This window comes from Excalfactoria chinensis, chromosome 7, assembly GCF_039878825.1.
Source record: "Excalfactoria chinensis isolate bCotChi1 chromosome 7, bCotChi1.hap2, whole genome shotgun sequence".
Lineage (NCBI taxonomy): Eukaryota > Metazoa > Chordata > Aves > Galliformes > Phasianidae > Excalfactoria > Excalfactoria chinensis.
Genome location: NC_092831.1, coordinates 12697457 through 12714415, shown reverse-complemented (window position 1 = coordinate 12714415; position 16959 = coordinate 12697457). Strand labels below are relative to the sequence as shown.

Below are 16959 nucleotides of genomic sequence, written 5' to 3'. Positions count from 1 at the left end.
ACAGGTTCTCCCCGATCTCCACCCTGCCCTACATTTAAGATGTATGTCCAAGTTCCCCAGCCCGTACGTGAGAGCCACATCTCAGAACCAGAAAGAGCAAACCAGTGACAGCATTTGCATGGGTGAATCTTGAGACCTGCACACAACAGAACACACTGTGTAGCTGGCTGTGGAACACCAAACAGCAAAGGATGACGATGGCTGCTTTTACCATTTCCATCAGCGTCTCCAAACCAGTCTCAATCTTGCAGCACATGAACCAGGAACAGGCAGAGTGTCCCCTCACATCTGCCCATTTCCCCATTAGTATACTTGCTCTCTGGTATTCTTCAAGGCACGGGAATAAAGGACACATCAAGTTGTGCTGGGCTTCTTAAGCTATTTAAGCTCTCATCACACTTACCTCAGTGCAGTCAAGCAACCGGAGGATGTAATCAAGTGGAAGAGAAAAAATGCTTTCTAACGGCTTAACTAGAAATAAGAGCTATTCAACTACTGGACAGAAATGCTAATGTCTCCAAGGTTATATCTATAAATACAGTACAAGAAAGGCAAGTTTAATCCGACTCCACTCCATATCACCTTTTATTGTTGAAGGTACAGATCTTAACAGTGGAGGAAAAGGGAAAAAAAACCAACGTGTTTCAAAGGGAGAACAGGCTGCAGCATCTACTGATCTTTCAATTCTTTCAGTCTTCTGATGGCAGATTTGACCGTCACTGCAGAGGTGGTACTGGAAGAAGAAGCAGAATCATTTGCACGCTGCAGCAGCAGAACGACTCACACCAAAAAGCACTCATGGTTTTGAATAGCTCCCACTTGATGGCATCTGCAACAGGAGGCTAAACCTCTGATATGCTTTATAACTATGACATCTGCTTCTCTCAATGGAAAAGACGACTGCAGTAAACATAAAGGTGCTGCTTAAACTTCCAAGCAGGACATCAGAGTGCCTTTCCACAACTAAGATTTCTCTACGGTCAACAGCATCAAGGAAGTAAAAACACTCCCCAGGTGAGAGGCATCATGTCTTACAAGCTATGTCAACCATGCAGCTGATTCCACTCTGACAAAGGCTGGATGGGCCAGCTATCAGCTCTGCTCCTTTCCTTCCAACACTGCTAAAAACCAGATCCTTGTGCAGGTGAGCTACAGTTTGCATCTCCAGTACGAAATGCTACTAAAGAGCCACAGGAAAGGTTACTGGAATATATATATATATGTAAAATAACCACTTGAATAAATCTTATCTAAGAGATAACAAAGTTATAGAGACCCACCAAAACCAAGAGGAGTAACGTAATGGATGAAATGCAGCAACAAGCACTTCATACTCCAATCGAATGTTAATAACAGAATTGAAAGACCCCCAGAATACACCATTCATCTTGAGACGGACCCACTCAGCGGTTAACAGATCACAATTAAGTCATATTTTAAAAGTTTAATTACGTTTCAACTGTACGGAAATTAACACTGACAGGAATTTCATGGCCTTACTTGTAAGTCCAGGCACCACCAGCAACTGTCTTCATGCAGGACCCGCAGTGCCAGATACCAACAGCCTTCCTCTTCATTTTGGTCTGTAATAGAAGTGAAAAAAAGAATGAGTAACAACAGGAACGTGCTGCTCTCATCCCATATTGAAGGGTGGCTGTAGGGCACAAGAGGCCTCACCTTGCCGCAGAAGGAGCAGGTATACTTGGCGTGTTGGCTGATTTCAATCTTCTTCACCATCTTCCTCAGGGACGCACCGTAACGGGTTCCATATTTACCCACAATCCCCACCTTCTTGGTGCGCTTGGCCTGTTAGGAGGCAAAACAGCCGGCTGCCATCGGACCCAGCTCAGCAGCTCCTGACAAGGGCTCTCAGCACTCACAACACGCTGTTCTACACTAACTACACAGGGCACGATCTGCCACAGCCAACCCCGAGCAGCGCCGTCTCCACCCCCGGGGCCGCCCCGCTCCGAACCGGACTCGCTCTCTCCTCCTCCTCACAAGCGACGTAGAGATGGGGCCCAACCGAAGATTCCCACACAAGGCCTCCGCCCAGGCCTCCCGCATAGCACGTAGGCTCTCCCATTCCCTCCCCGCTCCGCCGCCCCCTCGCCGTGCCCCGCAGCCCCAGCTTAGCGCCTGTGGGGCGGATGGAGGCGGATCGGCCGCGGCGCGGAGCCTACGCTCACCATCTTCCTTCCCGGCGCCGCTACAGAGAGAGGAAGTCGCAGTGCGCAGACGCAGTATGAGCTGTCGCGCCGGAAGCTGTTAAGAGGGAACCGGATGTGACGCTCTGCGAGCTTGTCTGCCTGTGGAGGTGCGGAGCTCTATGATCGGCGGCGCTCTCCTCCGCCTCTGCGGGGAAGCTGAGCTTAGAGCTCCCAAAACATAGAGAAAACAAAACAAGAGGAAAGTATCCTAACAGACATCCTACCGAAAAGGTGAAGGGTGTAGGCCCCGAGGAAACCACAGGTACCACAGAACTTGCCACGTTCCATTTTCTTTAACAGAAGTTCCATTCACTGAGATGGAGATAATGCAAACAAACAAGCTATAGTGTCTTTGACGGGCAGATAGCAGACATAGATAGCAGACATAAGAGCCCCCAAAGCACCGCATCTCCCTGAGCCCACCTGTAGGTCTCACTGGCAACCTGCACACTATCTTGTACAGATTCTCAGCAGCAAACCTTGAAGAGCCCATCTAAGACTGCTGGCAGCATCCCAACCACCTCATCCTATTAATGACAGTCTAATGGTGTAACTGGGCTAAGGCACGCACAGTCCTTCTGACCCCTTGATGTAATGACTGAAAGCACTTCAAGATTCTTCTCCCCTTTTTCATCTAGTATGGATAAACCAAATCTCAAGTGTACTCGAAGAGCCTTTGTAATCCTGCAGCAATCCAGCTGAGACTTTATGGGTCCTAACAAAGAAAGAGTACACCTGGCATTGCTTTAACAGAGCTGGGGCTATTCAATATATGGGTTAGATAAATTGAGTTTATGAGCAGCAGAATTCTCCAAGGGCACTTCCAGCAGATTTCAGAAAAAAAAATACTCTTTTGAAGTAGTTCTACCTTTACAAAGAAGAGAATTACTTCTATAGGAGATGACAATATGGTTACACAAATAATGCCTCCCATTTGTTTCTCAGTAGGTAGATGGCAACATTTCGCACCCTGTACTCAGAACAACCTTCTCTTCAAGAGGAAAGATTGTGTCCTAGAAACAGATTAAATACTCCCATGTTCAAGAAGAAAGCCATTTAAAAGCATTTTAAAGTGTGTATTTGTCTCCTGGCCAGTTGTCAGAGCAAGAGAAATGATGTTTAACATTTCCTCTCAAACCTAGAGACAAAGCATTTCCCACAGTTGGCCAGTTACTCAATCTTCAGTCCTACGTTTCTTTACTTGCACACACATCAGAGCACCATTCCTAGTTATGAATGAAAAGCAAATCTCTACCCAGCACAACTGCAAACACAGCCTGCAGGGCATTTCCATGATGACACTTGATGAAAATGGAACGATCAAACCCTCTGAAACAGGAAAAAAATATCCCAGATATTATCAGTCTGATCCTGTAGCACAAACCTCCTTTTCCTCTTTTGGGTCTACCATGGAAGAAAGGGCTTTTTGCCACTGCCTGGTAGCTGCACAGAGCTGTGTTCTTCCTTGCATAGCACATTAGCTCCTGCCCTCCAGGAGTGTAAGCCTTCATTTTGCCCTTTCCCTATCCTTCACCAAAAATAATGGCTATAAACTGTTGTTAGCTGGTACCTCTGGAATTTTATCTTCTCATATACACCTCGGTGAACATCTGCATAATGCTGATCCCCTTCCAAGTGTCTTCCAGTACACTAAGACCAGAAGGGAGAAAGGTATGAATTTGGAATTACATTACACTGCACTGGAAATAAAAATCACCATGAACAGACAGCTACGCAGAGATGCCTGAAAAGACCGGTTATAATCAATAGAGTCATTTGCCTTTACATCAAATTCACAGCAAAAATGGCCTCTAGAATTTTTGCTGAGCCAGCACCGCAGTGTAGTGGACTCAGATCATTCACAAGGAATAACGATTGTGTCACAAACCCCTGAAAGGAACAAAGAGTAGGTTTGCTTAGATGGCACTGATGCTAAGATTCCAGGTCTCAGCAGCTCAGAGCTCTAGCAGTAGGATGGAGACTACTACAAACTGAAAACATGCAGTTTATTCACTGTGTCAAACAACAGTGCTGCTCATGACGTTCTCATTGTAAACTGTACAGAGGCGCAAGGAAGTAAGTAACAAGTCTTAACCAGCCTGAATACCTTATGGAAGTAGCTGCTGATGCACCTCCAGGCAAAATAATACAGGTGATTCCCTCCTGAAAGCTCGTGTTTTAGAAAGCCCGAAAAGAAGCATCACTAGATCACCTCTGTCCACTGTAAATATGAATACATATTTTAAATCAACAAACAAACCAACCTCACTAATATTCTCACTGCATCATGTTTCTCAAGTTTAAGGTTCAAATCTAAGATGAAATTCTAACACAGAAAAAACCACTTAAAGCTTGGGAACCATGAGTTAAAACAACTTTTTATTTAAGTTGCTCAGTCCAGAATCAGCTTCCTACAAAAACTGAACAGTTTCCTCATTAACTCCTCACCTCACTCATCTGTGGAAATAAGTCCTGAGCCTAAAAGAAAACACAAATGTACACACATTCCTTCCCCCGAGTAGCCAAGCTTAATCTCTGTCAGTAAGCACAGTGCTTACTGACTCCCAGAGATGATGACTCCCTGAGACAGCAAGTGCTGTGGAGCAGGTCCTTAAGATTTAGAGGACAAGGCCAGAGACAACCATGCTGAGGCAAATATGTGCCTAACAGACAACACACGCTTGCTGGTAGGCTGTAACAGTGCTTTGTTTCAAGGTATTGCTAAGATTTCTGGGGCTCTCCTTCCTCTTGCTCACCTCCAGAAAATATCAAGAACTGTCTGTATCTCTGTTTCTTTTCTGCTCACTGCCCAACTGAATAGGAGAGCTAGTTTGTGCATGACTCACAGAAGGACTTCAGTTCTGCCTGTGTCAACCAGCTCCTCGTAATACACGCTAAGCTTTTTGGAGATGACTTTTGAAAGCACTCCGTTGCTGACACACTAATTCTCAGAAGAGCTCTTCTGTGTGGACAGACAACAGTATTCTGTGCGCACTATATCTGCTTTATAAATAAAACAACCATGGAAGCTGAGCTGCCAAAACAAAGCAGCATGCTACCTTCCCATGTCCACTCAGTCATCAGCAAAGGCAAGACTGCAACACCAGCAGGCTGCCAAGTGTGCAATGCTTATTTGTTATGCTGTCATCCTTTGAGATGAAATGCACTACTACCAGATACAGAAAATCTGAAGTATTTTATTTCTGAAAACTCAAAAAAAAAAAAACCCGTGATTTTTTTTTTTTTTTTTTAGTTAAAAATATGTTAGCCACTTTCACTGTTTTACTCCTGAATAAACTTAGTCCGCCGCTTTTTGGGGGAACTCACTGAACACCTCTCTTCTGTGTCTCTAAAGGCACTGTCAGAGTCAAACTCACAGCAGGCATCAGCTGCTTCCAAAAGTGCAACATCAGTGTCATCTTTGCTGTCAGAGAAGGTCCTCTGGAAAAGTTCATAAATGGTCTTCTGCTTTGGATCCGGCTGAGAAATTAGAACAGACAGAAGCTGTATATACATTGTCATATAAAATCAAAGTGAGAAACAACTGAAGTATCATCTCATGTTTCTAGCTTCTTCCCAACTTTACTACCCAATACAGAATCTAAGCGAAGAGGGGATCAGCTTTACTTGGGTGATTCAAGATCTGTCTGAATCTGAACTCTACACAAGGTCATATTCCATTACTTTCTGTCAATAAAAGGTAAATATTCAAAATACCATAATGCCTTTAATGAGAAGAAAAGAAGGGTTGTGAACTCAGTGGAGAGTAAATGGCATGGATTCAATAGGCATTTGACATTCTGATCTGTGATACTGAAGGCAGAGCAGGTGTAAGGTCAGCCTACCAATTACATGCCAATCTAGATGTACACAAGCCAAAACCCATTCAGCCTCTCCTGGGGACCACCGACATTCTTTCAGGTCAGTTACCTTAGGATAGTAATCAGTAGATTCAGCTGTATTGGAGAAATTGGTTTCTGAAAGCCCCGCTTCTCCCAGCACTTTTATTTTCTCTTGAATCATTGGCCTAGAAGGGATAAACAGTTATTACTGAAGGAAGAAATTAACATGCAAGACTCCATAGTCCAATGAGAAAGATGCCTGGTCACTTACTATGTGTAGATATAAAAAAGAAAGAAAGAAAAGATATAGCAGGAGTGTCAAGATGGCTTTTCTACCAAAGCTTGTTAGCTTCTTAATCTCTGCTCTCTTGCTTATGATGGTTGTAAACTGCTTTGTGCTATCAGTTAATCCATGAAAGTATCAGTCCAATTTAAATAAGTAACATATAAGAGGATGTGATTTCAGGCTATAAATACTTGGAGGAGTTGCATATTCAGGAGGGAAAGTAGTTGGCTGTGGTGATACTGATGGTATGAAGTCAGAATAAGAAGATGCAGTTAAAGGGAACCCTAATAGCTTATGTGTTGAGTCTCCAAAGCAAGCAGTAGTAATGCCTGTCAACAGCCACATAAGCATTTCTGGGGTACACAAAATGTGTAGTAAAGTCCCAGCAGCATTTCCACAGTGAACACCAAATATCCTTGTCTTTTTGTTCCTTTTCTTGCCTTTAAAAACTATGCCAATATCTGTCTTTGAAGAGCCACAGTTCCTTCCAGCTAAGAATTAATAACTACACAGACAGCATTTCACAATACAGGCAGAATTACTGTCATTATATTTCTGTGAAATGTGGGCGATACATCAGTTTCCAGATCCCTGCATTGTAGGGTTATAATTATTTTCCATCATGATATTCTAGAAACTGGACAAGTTCATTTATCCCACTCGTTCCTTTAAATGAGGTAATAAATAAGTAATTTTGGACTTAAAACGAACCAGCTGGTGGATAGTTTATTTTGGTTGTTTGCAGGTCAGTTCCCTTGCAGCAGAAAGGATTCCCCACATTCTCCAGTCCCCCAGGATATCAGATTCCCTCACCCCAAGGGCTGCAGTGACAGCTAAGACCCATTTACCTAGAGCTGGATCAGTAGCATTTCTTTAATCTCTATCAAAGGGTTTACCACAGAGCAAGATGAAAGCAACAGTGCAGTCATCCTCTACATCCCCCTGTCCAAGTCTGCTCCTCAGACTTGATCCACAATACTCACAACTGACTCACATCCATCTCCAGCACCTGGTGGATTCACTGGAATGTACTCAACACTTTACAGTGCCCCTGTATCAGAACCCTCTGCATTATATGAGAAACTTTCTTGTCTTGGAAGCTGTGAAGGTTTTAGATGCATCACCCCTCCCATTTTTTCCTCAGAAGCCCCTTTCTTTACCAGATAACTACTTTTATTCCTCCTGCTTATCACCCACTTAGTTGTAACCACTGTGACACTATGCTGACTGTCACCATCTCACTGTGGCCCTGGCTAGCAATTGCTGCTTCTCCCTTGCAGACCGTGGAGACCATCAATGATATTAAGCAACTTCTGTGTCACATGTGACACACTGAAATTAGGCAGCAGGGCAACCAAAGAGACTCTCTCCGCTTCCTACCATAAGAAGTCGTCTGCTGTGCCTCTAGCCACCAGGTAGTGAACATTAACAGAGCTGGTCTGTCCAATTCGATGTGCCCGATCTTCTGCTTGGATCAAAACCTTTATGTAAAAACATTACAAAGAAAATCAGTTGAAAGCTCCAACATCTAAGGAATAACAAACACCAGAGAACCTGTGTTCTGTGACTACTTCTTGTCTGTATCCCATTAACATCTGCATCCTTCAACACAGACAAAAAGTCACCTACTGCATCAGGTTGACTAAAAGACAACAAGCACTTTTCAAAAGATGCCCTAAATCCTCTCCTCCTACTGAAATTCAGTAATCTGGGGTTGAGGGACTCCCAGAAGACTGAGTATACAATAACAGAGGTAAATGCTTGAACTGCATATGGTATGGGATGCAACTTGTGTTGTCCACAGCCCACATTCACTCTCTATCAAATACACTGCTAACATACTGAGATGATGCTTGAAATACAGAGCCCTTGTTCCTAGATGTTTGCTGCCAGATGGAAAGCTGTACAAATGTGGCTGAGATTAATGGAACTGGATAAACAAGGCAGGAAAACCTGCACTCCCTGCACTTCTGAAGTGGGGAGTCAGCATTGATGATGGACTCATTCAGATCTTGGCTGAGCTGCAGGAGCTGTGGAGAGTCGTCAAGAAACAGCAGCCTGTTTCCCTTTCATGCTATGTTCTCCAGCCAGCAAACAGTGTAACCAGCCACAATGGTTCAAAGCCCATCATGCTTGAACAAATAGCCACAAGAGAAATAACAGAAAAGCCTTATAGAAAGTTCCCTGCCCTCACATCTCCCAAGAGCCAACATTTCTGCTCTCCAGGCAGCATCCAGCACCCATCCCACTCAGGATTTATACCCCTGGATTCCAGAAGAGCTCTGCAAACACCACCAGGTCTGCAGCAGACAGTGTCAGGCCCATGTTTGCAGCAGTGAGGGACAGGACAGCCACAGCCTGTTTCTCTGAGAACTGGAACTTCTGGCACAAAGACTGCCGTTCAGCTGACGGTGTAGAGCCATCGATGCGGATGTAGTCAAAATGCTGAGAAAAGGCAGAGAAAGATCCTACTTAGCAGCCTTTCCTGCATTCTACTTCCAAATTTCAGTGGATTCTATTTCCCTTCCCCATGTCAGAAACAGGAAAGTAAAAATCGCAACTATTGTCTTTTTAGAAGTTTTCACAAATTGTAAGATACATCAGCTCAACATATAACATACTCCTCTGCTAACAGTGCCTGGCTTGCTTCTGTGTCCATTGCTCCATCAGCCCTGAGCAATAGGAAGAACATCGCCCAACTGGCAAGTATAGCAGAAAGGAAAATGGCTCAACAAAAAGATGAATGCTATATGTGTGCATATCCTACAACAGCTACAACCTCCTTAAGTCTTCCTCTGTTTACAAAAGGAGGAGATGAGATCCTGGTAGCACCAGGAGAGGCATCCAAGTTTATACTTGGATGATAGCGGGCTATGACTTTAGAGTCCAGCCTCTTGCTCTGCTGGAGAATGCTGTCACAAAGGCAAAGTCACTGCTGCCATTGGATTTTAAAGCCAGGAATATCATCATTCACACTGCCCCAACATGACCAAGAACTCTTTAGGAAAGCCCACAGAAATCTTTCATGAATAATTAGCACCAACATTTTTGAAGTTAGAGAAATTATCGTCCACTTACAGGGGTTCTAATACCATAAGAATACTACAGTACAAAGGAAGGCAGCCATAGCTGGGATTGGGCTGTAACCTTTTCCCTCTCTGAGGAAAGCTTGGAGGAAAAAGCAGAGATGGACACATGGATTAACTACTCCAAAAATTTCCTAGCACTGGGGCAGATGATGGAGGTCAGCAAAAAACAACAAAAGCCATTCAGCTAATTCAGCGTGCATCTCATGATGCTCTGCTCAGTTGCCTTGGAGAAGGGCATGCTCAGACGCACAGCAAGTACAAATGATCTCTGTCCATGTCTTTCATAAGATAGCTGACTAGCCCTAACCCTGGGGAGCTCTTTAAGAGCTTTGAAGCTGTAATAGTGATAAAGTTGGGAAAATTCAGGCATTACTTACCTTCTTCTCCAGCTCTTCAACTATTGCATCCAGCACTATTTTGTGATGAGCAAACACCAGGAATTTATCTTTCCCACTTTCTAGTAACTCCAAGATGTATTCTCTATATTAAATCAAGAAAAAAAAACACAAGTTCTGAATTATCTGCTGAGAGAATACAGGCTTTGCTCAAAACAGATATCAAATCAACTTTTTACCTAACATTAACTAGAAACTCAGCATAAATTGTTGCTGCAAAATGCAAACAACAAGACAAGTCTCCTACAGACTGAAGAAAAAAAAAATCCACTCATTTCCTTCACATCAGCTGGACAGCTGCCCACATCTATGCTAGATGGAACTGTATTAGCACCTTACAGAGTAATAATTTAAATGCTATTAAACACCAGAAAAGGAAGTGGGCAAACTGTTATATCTCTCAGTGTTTGCAGAGTCAGATAAACAGCAGAACATAGTTTATTTGGTTCATATTTGCAACTGAATATATATAAGGAAGAAATTACTAACTGTTCACTAACACAAAAAGCAGAAAACCCTCTACAGAAACAAGAGCTGGGGCTCTGAAGTGCAGTTCTGTGCCAAATAGGCAGATTTTGCAGCAATGTCTGGGACTGTGGAATTACAGAGTGCACTTCAGCTGGTCTTTACATTCAAAGGGCTGTGGAAAAGTAAACTGTTTTCATGTTATCAGTACACTTATTAAAAAGCCTAAATGAACTATAGCACAGTCCCAGCAGAAAGACTAAGGATGAAAAGTCTTTACAAGGCACAGGGCATTTAGAAGCACATCTGTGAGAGAAAGCACTTGCTACTGAGGTTCAACATTAGCTCTGTGAAAGAGACAAGAACTTCAGTAGTGGCTTCAACACCCTTGGAGAATGGTACAACTAAAGCTCAGTCCATCTCATAAGCTTTCTGACTCAGGGCTCCTGCTGCAGTACTACAGCGATATTTGACTTCTCCAATTCTGTTGATACTTTTAGTTTCATTGCTCAACCTCCCCTTAAAATAAAATAGGGTCTGGAGCAGGGAGCCTGATCCAAGTCCCAAACATCAAATAACTTTCAGTGGTTCAAATGACACAGTTTAGATCCATATCTGGAATGAAATCAGAAAACTTGTTAATCCCAGGAAAGCCAAGAGAAGAAAACCTTTAGTGCATTGTAATTAAAATCAATTTTTTTAAGCTGTCTTGAGGCTATTCTTCATGTCCCTACACTGTTATCTCTAAGGCACCATTTTCCTGTTCTCAGCAGAAAAACACATTTTACTAGGCAAGAATGAAGCAGTGACATGCAGCTTACACGACTGAGTGGATTTTAGCTTCTGCTGTTCTGTTGTAGAAGAGGAGAAGAGCTTCCTTCTCCTGTTGTTTCTGCAGAGAGAAAGAAAAACAAATGTGAGACCCAGGAATGCCTTCTGTCCCCCTTCTTGCTTACAGATCTAGGTTGGCTGCTGTAGTTCATACACACTTGCTAGAAAAAAAGCAAACCTAAAAATACAAAACAAAAGGAGATTGGATGGGGAAGTCTGCTCACCATTGGGCACGGCACCTAGCCAAACCCATACTTCTGACACCTCCCTACCTACCTCCTACTCAACTCCTACAAGTTGCATGACAAGCATATCACAAATGCAGTTTTAGCTGATAAAGCACTTCCCGACTAAAATGACAAAGAACAACTCCCAGGTTATTACAAAACTGTGTTAGAAACTTATTTGCTAGCCAAAAAAGAAAAAAAAATATGCAAAAACACAGTCTTCACTGTTTTGGCTACTTTTATGTTTTACAACTCATCTTCAGCAAAGCTGTGTTTATAGTCTGAATGGATTACAAGGCAAGATGGAAGAGCAGACAGAGGCAAAAGAGGCACAAACGATAATTAGAAAGAACTAAGAAGAAGAAAGAGAAATAGCATTTGATGCAGAAGGGATAAAGTATACCACTTCAAAGGAAAAAAATCTGTTCTCAGTGGCCTTTCGCTGTGCCTTCACATGGGGTGCAGCTCTAACTTCCACTGGAACACAGGACAGATTTTTCACTGATTTTTAATTCAGTTTAACCAAAGAAGAGTTCTAATCTGAAAAATAAAGGCACCTGAAATACCAATGGCTCGTCACAAAAATCACTTCTGACTTACACTTTCATATCCCCTGGCCATTTTCTTTGCTTCAGCTGCCAACATTGCTTTGGTCTTTGCATTAATGCCTTCAGGAGCCACCACAACCATTTTGCGTTGCTTTGCTGGAAGCTGGGATAGCACATCTGATTTCAGACGTCGGATCATGATGGACTCTTCCAGCAAAATTTTCAGTTCAGCTAAGTTGGATGATCCAGAGTAGTCCCAACCCCATGGCATCTGGGAAAGATCAAAGCAGTTATCAGTGTCACACTTACAAAAGGCTGATGCTTCTGTTCTGCAGGTGATCCAGCAGTGGAATAAGCTTTACCCAGTTTCCCTGAAGCTAAGAACTTAATGATTACTAGGAAAAGAGATGTGGCAAATATGGTGTTAAGACAGGATACAAACTAATCCAAGAGAAGGTTACTCATCAGCTTCCCTTTCTCCTATCTACAAGTATTCAGGAAGGTACAGGAAAGTGGATTATGGAAAAAGATACGGATCCCTCTTATAGCATTGTGCCTTGGTATCCACCCTTACTCTGCTGGGTGTTTCTGCTCTTGTGGCTTTGGGAAGATCTACACAACTCAGTGCAGTTCTGTGTACATGAATTTACTTCAGCACTAAGGAGGTACAAAGAAAAACACCTTTAGTAGCATGATCACAAGCATCCTTAGCAAAATGCCTTCATAGAGATGTTAAATTTGTCTGACATACCTAGTAAATACTAAGTAAAAACTGCCTGTTTTCCACCATGACTTGTCTCTTGGCTCTGCCATTATTGTTTTCAGCTCAGACTTGAGCAAACCACAAATAAATTTTGGTAGAAATACATCATTCAAAGTATCGTCTTTTCAAAGCTTTATCACTTCAAAGATCCTCTAAATAAATCCTTCATTTAATCCACTTTTAAGCGCTGGTCTCTGAACCTGCCCTATCCTCCAGCACCCTACACACAGACATCATCTATCTGTTCAATTCATCTCAGCTCATAATTTCTACTACCAGTAACCCCACAGCCACTCATTTGTTCCCTGGGGAAGTTAAGATGCCAACCATTACACTTTACAAATGAAGTATTAAAGATGCTTCAACTTGTACTCAGAGAGGAGACCAATAAGGTTTTTACAATGATGTAAAAGATGAAGAGTTTTGTTGTTTGTTTTTAATGCTGAAGATTCAAAGACGTATATGAAATAAAGCTACAGTAATCTGAAAACCAAATGCTGGTGATCTTCCTCAGTTCCAATTTCAAGTCTTGCTGACAGTATCTCCAAAATCCACCACAAATACAAGCTCTGATCCTCCAACAATCCAAAGCAACCCTTATGCATGTATATATCCTGAACTGCCTGTAAAAGAGATGTGAGATACCTCAGCACCAACCCCCTGAATCTGCTGCTCTACTCTCACTGTATCACATTAACTGCTAAAACAGATTCAACTTGAAAAAAAAAAATCTATATTCCCTTTATTTGCCTTCCCCAAGAGAAATCTGCTGCAAAGTGGTATTTGAAATGAAACAGGAAAAACCTCTGCAGCATTCACTGCACCCTCTATCTTCCTGCAGAATGGAGGAGACAAAAGTAGCAATATTAGACAAGAGGTTAACCACATCACTTACTCTATTAGCGGATGGTGCTTTGATAGAATAGGGACAAGAACAGGTTATGAGACAGAAAGGGGAGGAAGCAAACAGGTCACAGGCAATTACGACCTCTTTCATATATTAAAACAAGTATCCTTATTTCAGGTTGGGACATAACAGGGCGATCTGCAATTCTATTGCCATATTGCGGTGATGAGAACCATTAACTAACTACAGATTCTGGCACCTGTAGCCACCATTAAAACTCATTTGACTTAATGTATTCCTATCTAATTACGCTACTTTCTGATTATCTGTAATAGGTTCATTAAAGCTAGAAATAATTCAAACCATATATACAGAACCAGATAAACCCACTTGGATCTAAGCCAACATAGGTATTACTGCTCCGCTTCCCTGAAACCAGGGGTGCAATGCAAGTCCATCAAGACCATGAAAAGCTGGCTCAAGTCTAACTAGGTTCATTAGCTTTGGACATGCTGCAGGTCAGCTAACAGCGCTCAGCCCCAAGTCTCTGCACCCTCCTTCTGCATTGCTTCAGAATTCTCACTCAGTGGAATAGATGTGCAGAGCCAAGAAGGACCTGGTGCTGCATCCAGCTTGGTCACACTGCTCTGGAAGTTAATGAGCAGGGATCAATGCTGAGTGAGCAGCTGAACAAGACCTTCCACGCAGCCTGGATGCTCTACACAGGCTGCTACATTCTATTCACACAGTACACCTTCTTCAGCTTTTTGCTGCCATCAAAGACAAGTGATGTATATATTTTAGATCCACGTAGCACAGTTCGTTTCAGAAGACTAATATCATCGTGCCCGGAAGAACAAGGCAGAGACAGAGCCAATACAATATCTACTGTCATGTTACGAAGTATATAGAGGCAGAATGGTGTTTTCAGATTACTGTCTTTCTTTTACAGTGATTGTGATGCTGGAACAACCTGCAAACAAGAAAGCATACTAGTTTTGTGTTGTACCTACTTAATGATAGATAATTATTCTTGGAATCATTAAAGTATGTTTTATTGTATACTACTATGAAAAAAGAGAGGGGAAAAAAAGGATATTTATTTTGCCAAAATACACACCTGACTTTGATCCATAACATTCCAGAACAAACGCATCTGTGATTTTCTTACCAAAGTGTTAGAGCGTTTTACACGAGTCAGTAAACTTAACACACCATTAGCAGAAGCTGCCAAACTCTCACAAATTCAGAGCACATGCTCAGATAAAAGTTATTTAATATTTGCCAGCATCACCGAGTTGGAAAAATGAATTCGCAGCACGTACTTTGGGAAACAGACCTGCGCTGCTTTGTAAATACACAGGTGACATTTCACTTGCTACATTTTTAAGAGTATTGATGCTGGGAGGTTGAATTACAACATGACAAACTTTTATATCTTTTCTAATCACACCTGCCAGGTACGTGCAATTTTCTGTTAAGTAATCTATTCTCTTCAAATGGAAAGTTGTCAGGTTTTAGTTTAAAACTGAATGGTACACAGCTTTGTCAGTTTTTCCTTAATCAGATTTATTACTAACACCAAAACATTTTTACACAGCACCTTTCATTCTGACAGATCTCCAACAGCTCTGCAAAACCTCTCTGGTTCTGTGCAATTCCATCCCCCCCCTTATAGCACAGCCACTTTTAGGACAAAAAGAACCACCTACTTGAATAATGACTGCAAAGGTACTACAACTGTTCTTTGGAGAAGCTGCATCACACGATCTCATGTTAGAGCTTCAAAAACAAACATGAGGGATACACTACATTCACCCTTTAAGTTTGCTCATACCTGAGAGGATCTCAGGCAACTCAATATGCGGTAGACCCATTTTCAACTTGGCTACTATCCACATCCCTTCATTTCCAGCAGTCCCACTTCTGCTCTAAATAAGCAAATTCTTTCTAGGTTCACTCTATAACTTATTGACACTGACTGTAGCAAAAACATCCCAGGAGAGCACCAAGAAGGCCAGTAATGTTCAACTGTCTAGTAGAGATGGGTCAAACGGAAATGAAATTGTACTACAAACCCTAGAGGCTTTGAAGAGGAACTGATACAGACTGTGACCCACACACTAAGTTTCACCGAGGGCTGAAAACTCATTTACACCGAATACACTGCTACAACCTGAATTGCACAGAACAATTTTATTTCTTTTATCCAATTACACATCTTACCTGAGGTCCACACACCTTGTAATTGAAGTAACAGCAAGTCATGCAGAACTTTACTCTCAAAGGGTTTATGAAACTCCAGACTTATTTAGACCCGCAATCCAACCTGCCTTTTTACTGCAGAAAGCCAATAAGATTAAACCGCATCTCTTCATCTCCCTCTAGAAAGCACGCTGGACACTGTTCAGACAGGAACCTCTCAGCAAAGATAATGAAACTCAACAGAATAGCTGCCCTCTCCCTCCCTCTGAGCTCTTCATCCATACAACTCCTACGATGGATGAAGAAGTTTCCGTCCTCTGGCAAGAAAGCAGTGCTTTGCTAACATGAATGTTGTTACCTTCTAGAACTCATGCTCTGTATCTGTGATTCTGCACATTAAACGGTCTTACTTTAATTAATGATATCAGTATTATCATTACCAAATCCAATGAACTGCACATCTATCTCGTACATCTGGACAAACACAGGATAGTACTAAACTAGCCTCAAAAGCTGAAGTGGGCATTCAAATCTAGGGAAAATGGGCTTGTCAACTTCTGATGAAACTGCATCTTCCTGATGCAAACTTAGCATACATTAGCTACACCAAAGAGAAAAAAAAAACAACAAAAATCAGCAAGCACAGCATCAGTGCCCTCCAAATAGATACAATTATTTTATAGCATGCACTGATGATTTTTATTCTTCTGTAAATATTTTTGAGCATACACATGGTCATTTGGCATTTCTAACCACTTGGTTGAGATTAAGTTTTTGCCCAGTCTTAGACAAGATGAGGCACAAGAATGACTTACTTGAGAATAAAGCAGAGAGAGCAATTTTATGCAACACATGTCCTTTCTCACACTGCCAAGCCATTGCAACTGCTACACGCTTGACCTGGAGGAGCTCAAGAGCAAGCCAGATTAGAAGGCTCTTGTTCCAAATCAGAACTCAGTTGTAAATCTGGCTCTCCTCTTTGCATCTATGCAACCAACACAAAAGATTCCAGAACTTTGCTGTTTAACAAGCAGAAGCAGCAGCTCTGCTCATAGCAGTGGTGTGTTCTAACACACACAGCAGCCTGAGAGATCACAAAGCAAAGGGCAGCTGAGTTTCTAGTACATGAAGATCAAGTCAGAGTCCCACCATCATAGCTGCAAGAACTAAATGGCCACAAAGCCAAATTCTTGCAGTGGTTGCACTTGGTGACTGCTAAAACCACTGAGAGCAGATGTCAGGGATAAGAGA

General features: G+C 42.3%; 2 protein-coding genes across 3 annotated transcripts in view; both read right to left on the bottom strand.

Moving 5' to 3' along the window:
* Positions 1–567: 567 nt before the first annotated feature.
* On the bottom strand, positions 568–2314 carry RPL37A (ribosomal protein L37a). Its single transcript, XM_072342390.1, has 4 exons — positions 2190–2314; positions 1678–1806; positions 1501–1583; positions 568–733 (listed from the first exon to the last, which is right to left on the bottom strand). The coding sequence occupies exons 1-4, from the start codon at positions 2190–2192 to the stop codon at positions 670–672; spliced, it is 279 nt and encodes a 92-aa protein (XP_072198491.1). The 5' UTR covers positions 2193–2314; the 3' UTR covers positions 568–669.
* Positions 2315–4567: 2253 nt separating this feature from the next.
* Positions 4568–16959, bottom strand: part of SMARCAL1 (SNF2 related chromatin remodeling annealing helicase 1) — a 35392-nt gene continuing 23000 nt past the window's right edge. For both annotated transcript variants that reach the window (XM_072342389.1, XM_072342388.1), the window contains 7 exons: positions 11946–12164; positions 11109–11179; positions 9805–9907; positions 8601–8783; positions 7719–7819; positions 6141–6237; positions 4568–5690 (listed from right to left, as the gene is read on the bottom strand). In XM_072342389.1, the coding sequence (XP_072198490.1) occupies positions 5493–5690; positions 6141–6237; positions 7719–7819; positions 8601–8783; positions 9805–9907; positions 11109–11179; positions 11946–12164 (972 nt within the window). In that variant the 3' untranslated portion in view covers positions 4568–5492. The remainder of the gene's footprint in view (positions 5691–6140; positions 6238–7718; positions 7820–8600; positions 8784–9804; positions 9908–11108; positions 11180–11945; positions 12165–16959) is intronic.

Coding starts and splice junctions, on each gene's coding strand:
- RPL37A (XM_072342390.1), bottom strand. Junction 1,584..1,677: donor CCTGCTCCTTCTGCGGCAAG/GTGAGGCCTCTT, acceptor CTTCTATTACAG/ACCAAAATGAAGAGGAAGGC. Junction 734..1,500: donor GGTGGTGCCTGGACTTACAA/GTAAGGCCATGA, acceptor TTCTTCTTCCAG/TACCACCTCTGCAGTGACGG.